Here is a 6,609-nt window from a genome sequence, read left to right as displayed (position 1 = left end):
AAAGAAAAAGTTTCACCTCATTATCAAATTAAATATTTTCTGAGCCTGCCAAACATCTCTAGACTACATCTACTTTTTCAGAGAGTATAATTAATCAAAGTAGGGACAGAAAGTTCATCCCTTGGGCCAAGTTACATTCCTGTCCACTTTAGGTATCTGTCGTTTTAGCTTACAAAATGTGATAGTATCATAAGTGTATATTGTCTTTTAGAAGGATTTATATGCATATGCTATAGCTGAGCATCATCTCTTTGGAGTAATAATAATTACCTACTAATCCAAAACCATAGTATAATAGAAAGCAAAAATATTATAATAGGTATCTAATAAATATATATCCATTGATATTAATAGCGTCCTATGTCTTATTCACGTGACTATAAGGGGGGAACGATCCAGTTAGTACTCTGTTAAATAGGACTGTTAAACTGCCTTAGCTGGTTTGGCTTACTGGATAGAACGTCTGCCTACAGACAGAGGGTCTCGGGTTCAATTCTGATCAAGGGCACATGATTGGGTTGCGGACTTGATCCCCAGTGAAGGGTGAGCAGGAGGCAACTGATCAATGATTCTCTCTCATCATTAATGTTTCTATCTCTCTCTTTTCCTCTCTAAAATCAATAAAATATATTTTTTGAAAAATCACTGTAAACATAATTTATATTAACCTCTCTTATAAGGCTGTTTACAGTGATTAATGCCTTACAGGTACTTAAACTAAGAATACTCCCACGATAGGCAAGCTATTTTATAGGTGTGACACATAAGAAATGAATTGACTTGGGGCTGTCAGCTTTACTCTGAGTTTTAAATAATTTCACTACTGTCTGCTTGATATCTTCACACTTCTGGTAATAGAATTTTTCTTTTCTATAGAAAAAAAATGACACTTGTGGCTTTAGTGGGAACCGTGTCATTGTATCTTTCCTCCTGGAAGGCCGTACACACTGGACCGCCACTGGTGCCCTGGCCAGGATGGTGTGTGCCCGGGTGGCTCTGGACTTCTCTTTCGGAGCCTTCGGGAGCCAACCCCTCTGCTCGGTTGCTCGAGGAAGGGCCTAGGCCTGCCTACGACATCTCTCCTGCTTCATGGAAAGAGCCTGCGTACAGGAATACACCATGCAGATTCCGGCCTGGAATGAGAATCCAGTCGTTTCTAAAGCTGGACAGCCTGTTGTAAGAGATGTAGCCCCAGTTTAATTTGAGCTAGTTTGGGTTGTTTTCTGTTTGTATATGTGTTTATTTGTTTTTGCTATTTGCATCCCAAGAGCCTGAGTAATAGATGTTAGGAAGGATTGCTGGAAGGCAAGAAATGTGAAGGATTATCTCACTGATTGGAAGGAAGATGGTGAGGCGGTAAAATTGAATAAAAAATGAAAAGAATTCAAAAAGATTGATGGATTTTTTTTTTAAGTATATTTCATTGATTCTTTACAGAGAGGAAGGAAGAGAGACAGAGAGTCAGAAACATCGATGAGAGAGAAACATCGATCAGCTGCCTCCTGCACACCTCCCACTGGGGATGTGCCCGCAACCCAGGTACATGTCCTTGACCGGAATTGAACCTGGGACCCTTCAGTCCGCAGGCCGACGCTCCATCCACTGAGCCAAGCCGGTTTCGGCAGATTGATGGATTTTTATGAAGAAAGAGATGTGGAGAAAAACTTTTTCTTTTGAAAATGTAACATAGAAAATAAGTTGTGTGCTGACAGGACGGAGAAAACATGGTGTTCATTTCTGTGCAGTATGTTGCTCAGATGTTTGAAATTTTTAGTCTTCACGTATTAGGACATTAGAGGCAAGAAGTGTAGACCCATATAGGGTTGACGTAAACTGGAAAAGGCAGAGGTGGAGCCATGGACCTAACTTGACCCAAGGAATCAATGTTGGGTCTCGCCTCCGCTTCTCTCTATCCTTGTGCCAATGTTGGGTCTTACCTCCACTTCCCTTGTGTCCTTGTGCCAATCTTGGGTCTCACCTCCACTTTCCTTGTGTCCTTGTGCCAATGTTGGGTCTCACCTCCACTTCCCTTATGTCCTTGTGCCAATCTTGGGTCTCACCTCCACTTTCCTTGTGTCCTTGTGCCAATGTTGGGTCTCACCTCCACTTCCCTTGTGTCCTTGTGCCAATGTTGGGTCTCACCTCCACTTCTTTTGTATCCTAAGAGAAGAGTCCTGGGCTTTCATGTGTAAAATCCCTAGGAAGGACTCTCATTGGCCCAGTTTGAATCAGATACCTACTTGGTAAACCAATCACTGTATCAGGGGAAGGGGACGCAGAGAAAAGGTACGGGCGGTAGGCCATTTGGGATCCAATGAGCAGAGCCTCTAAAACAGTGGTTCTCAACCTTCCTAATGCCGCGACCCTTTAATACAGTTCCTCATGTTGTGGTGACCCCCAACCATAAAATTATTTTCGTTGCTACTTCATAACTGTAATGTTGCTACTGTTATGGATCATAATGTAAATATCTGACATGCAGGATGTATTTTCATTGTTAAAAATTGAACATAATTAAAGCATAGTGATTAATCACAAAAACAATATGTAATTATATATGTGTTTTCCGATGGTCTTCGGCGACCCCTGTGAAAGGGTCGTTCGACCCCCAAAGGGGTCGCGATCCACAGGTTGGCGACCCACAGGATGAGAACCACTGCCCTAAAAGAAGGCAGACCGAGCACACGTTCGGCCCTGACCAGTGTGGTGTGAGCACTGTCCAGGTGGGCTCACACAGCATGTTACCTCTGCATGCGAAGTCGTGGGGAAATAGTAAAAGGGAAAGAACAGTATATTAAATTCTAAGGGTTGGTAATAGTGCACTTGTATTTTATTTTCAACACATGTAAAAGGAGTTTTACTTCGCTCCTTTTATGGAAGTAGTTGTATCCAACTGAAATGATAATTACATTATTATAAAGCAATGTGAATAACCCAAAGCAAACTATAGGTTCTAAAGTGTTTAAATTTCTCATCTAATATACTATGTTTGTGTTTAGAGGTGTGATTTAAATACCAAACCAAAGCAGTAAACTAGCTGTTAGAAGGCATTACAGAGAACACCTGAGAGACAGATGCAGTAACGTGGCGAGCTCTGGCCCCTCAGTGCCAGGAAGCACTGCCCAGCCCTCGCTGGAATGAGTCCTCAGTCTCGGTTAGATGGTCTTTTTGCCCCGAGGTTGCTTGTCCGAATAAATGTAAGCATTCGTGGAGTCAGAAGTGGCTGCCAAGTGATGCGCCCTGCAGGTCAGTTGAGCCCTTAGTTCCCATCTTTGGGTGGCTGATTTGCCAGAAATGTAGAAAAAAATAATGTATTTCTTCATCCAGAGGAAATAATTCATTAGAATTCCTGAACTAGGAACTTGCATGTACACACACACACACTGACTTGAGAATTGCCAAGATAACTATTAATACAAGAGTTTCTGTGTTATATAAGTAACATCTTACCAGTATTTAAATAATGTTATTTTTCATTGCAATCCTCATTAGTTCTGTGAAATTGAGTTAATGTTCAGGAAGGAAAGATTATTTGAAATACCTATAGAATGTGTTTGAATATTGGGAAGGGAGGGAGTGTCAACAGACAGAACATTTTAATTACGTGTAACTTGAACTAGTTCAGTAAGGAATAAATATTCTTACAGACAAAGAATGTTTTAACACATAAATTATGTATTATTTTTAAATGAATGTAAGGCGATTTGCAACATACATATTTTTGCACTGATGATTTATTTAACAAATTAATTCTTGAGTAACTATTTGCATAGCTCTCTTTAACAAGAATATATAAATTCAGCCCGACTGGCGTGGCTCAGTGGTTGAGCATTGACCTATGAACCAGGAGGCCATGATTCAATTCCTGGTCAGGACACATGCCCAGGTTGCGGGCTTGATGCCCAGTCAGGGGGTGTGTAGGAAGCAGCCAATCAATGATTCTCTCTCATCATTGATATTTCTACCTCTCCCTTTCTCTCTCTGAAGTCAATAAAAACATATATATTTTTTAAAAGAATATAAATTCACATATCTCAGGAAGCCTGCCATTTAGATCATTATATAAGACTAGAGGCCCGGTGCACAAAAATTTGTGCACTCGGGGGGGAGGGGAGTTCCCTCAGCCCGGCCTGTGCCCTCTCGCAGTCTGGGACCCTTCCGGAGATAACGACCTGCTGGCTTAGGCCTGCTGCTGGGTGGCAGAGGGCAGGCCCAATCCCTAGGTGCAGCCTCTGGTCGGGCTCAGAGCAGGGCCGATTGGGGGGTTGGGACACCGCCCCCTGTCACACTCAAGGCAGGGTCGATGGGGAGGTTGCAGCACCACCCCCCTGTCACGCACAGAGCAGGGCCCATCGGGGGGGTTCGGGCTCCGTACCCTGTCATGCACAGAGCAGGGTCAATCAGGGGGTTGGGGAGCTCCCCCCTATCAGGCACAGACCAGGGCTGATCAGGGGGTTGGGGCGCCTTCCCCTATCATGAACAGAGCAGGGCAGATAGGGATGTTGTGGCCCTGCCCCCGTCACACACAGAGCCACAGGGCGATCAGGGGGTTTGGGTGCTACCCCCATCACGCTGATCCCAGTGCCGGGAGGCCTCGTGGCTCCTCTGATCCCGGTGCTGGGAGGCATATTGCTCTTTTACTATATAGGATAGAGGCCTGGTGCATGGGTGGGGGCCAGCTGGTTTAACCTGAAGGGGGTCCTGGATCAGGGTGGGGGTCCCCACTGGGGTGCCTGGCCAGTCTGGGTGAGGGGCTGATGGCTGTTTTCAGGCTGGTGGGGGACTGAAGCTCCCAACCGCCCCTTTTTTTTCTTTTTTTTTTAATTCTGGGCCAGCTTTAGCTCTGGCTCCAGCTCTGAGGCCTCTGCTGCTGAAAGCAGGTATCTGGTTTCTTTGGGTTCTATAATCGAAACACTGTATCAACTCCAGCTCTGAGATCCCGGCTGGCTGAAAGCAGGTTTCTGGGGTTTTGTTTAGCTTCTATATTTGTAACAATGTTTCAAACTGCAAGCTCAGAGGCCGGCAAGGCAGGCGGGGAACGTTGGTTTCCTCTGTCACTGAAGCAAGCAAGCCTCATGTTAGCTTCAAGCTGCCTGGCTGCCGGCCACCATCTTGGCTGGCAGTTAATTTGCATATCTCCCTGATTAGCCAATGGGAAGGGTAGCGGAGGTACGCTAATTACCATGTTTCTCTTTTATTAGATAGGATGAACATATTGAGAAGTTAAATATGTTTAAATAGTGGCCTTATTGAAAGTATAGGAAGAAACCTGTATCAGTTAGGGTTTGATGAGACAGTCAGGACCACGAGGAGTGATGTGAGGGATGTGGTCCTGAGAGGTGGGCGGTCTCTGCAATGTTGTTGGACCTGTACCTGGTGCTGGTCTGACATCAGCAGAGCCGTCATCAGGAAAGCAGAGGAAAGCGAGAGTGACTGCAGTCTACAAGGGTGAGCTGAAACTCGTGAGAACAAATGGAACCGTGTGTCTCTCAAGCTTCCAAGCCTACAACTTGGATGATACAGGGACTGCAGAAGAGCTGGTGCACTTCATGGAGCAGCACGGGGACTCGTCCCAAGATAGGGAGACTTGGCCGAGCAGGGATTGTTGGAAGCCTGAGATCTGGCCAGAGCTGGTGAGGCTGCAGCGTCAGTGCTGCAGGCAACACAGCAGACCCATGCGTTTGTGTGAGCTGCAAGAGTGCCTGGCCTTACCCCAGTTTCCCTGCATAAACACGGCTGCCGCTTGCTTCCCACCTGCCAGGTCTCATGGAGCATCTCCTGTGGCTGTCCCTGAGCTACAAGTAAACAGGAACGGGCATTCTGCGCAGCGTGGTCTGGCTTAGCTAACCTGACAACGTGGCCATCATGGATCACCCGTGTAGGCTTGGCACTCGGATACATCTTTCAGTCACATTTAAGTTCCAAATGGAGCAGTAGCAAAACCGTGCTTGTGTCAAACAGATGCAAGTATCCCTCTCCCAACCTGAAACAGTGGCGTTGAGGCATGCAACTGTATCTTTACATGGTTTCAAAGTGGATGACAGAGGACCTGTGTGTATTCCTGACAATTAATGCAGATAATGTTTACATGCGTCTCTCCCGGAACTTTTCCTCCAAACAGTACCAAGAGGGTTAATGTGTCCCATAAAAGTTAAGTGGAATTCACTGTGGATATTTACTGTTGGAAATTTATAGAACTAAAGCAGAAGAGAATTGTTTCACTTTATAGTTAATACTTTTTATCTTTTTTCAACTTCTTTGCAGTTTTTTGAGGTGCCGTTTGATTCAAACATGAATAGGACAAAGAACAGACCTCTGGTTCGTGGGCAGATCAGGTAAAATCATGAATACAAGTCTCACATTGCAGAATATCCCTTTGCTTATTCATCCCAAATTATTCCCCGGTCTTTGCCTTGAGTCATGAATTGAAAATAACACACCCCAAAGGGACATATCGGTTTGGATACATAGTATCTTAACTCTAACCAAAATGTATACAAAGCACTTAGAGTGGATCTAAGATTTACAGTTTTGTTGTGGGGGTAATTCTTGCAGTAGACTTCTTATTCAGTTCAAATTTGAGACATGAACTGCTTTCACTTATAGTGG

At 44.7% G+C, this 6,609-nt stretch overlaps 1 protein-coding gene across 1 annotated transcript in view; it reads left to right on the top strand.

Moving 5' to 3' along the window:
• The window catches only part of LOC102768527 (protoheme IX farnesyltransferase, mitochondrial), a 119,458-nt gene that overhangs the window by 81,785 nt on the left and 31,064 nt on the right, over nucleotides 1-6,609 (top strand). Inside the window, exon 5 of the mRNA XM_006762741.2 lies at nucleotides 6,265-6,335. Within this exon, the coding sequence (XP_006762804.1) occupies nucleotides 6,265-6,335 (71 nt within the window). The remainder of the gene's footprint in view (nucleotides 1-6,264; nucleotides 6,336-6,609) is intronic.

The sequence above is a fragment of the Myotis davidii genome, unplaced genomic scaffold, assembly GCF_000327345.1.
Source record: "Myotis davidii unplaced genomic scaffold, ASM32734v1 scaffold398, whole genome shotgun sequence".
In the NCBI taxonomy this organism is placed as follows: Eukaryota; Metazoa; Chordata; class Mammalia; order Chiroptera; family Vespertilionidae; genus Myotis; species Myotis davidii.
The sequence above is the reverse complement of the archived record's forward strand: the minus strand, read 5'-3'. Positions and strand labels throughout refer to the sequence as shown.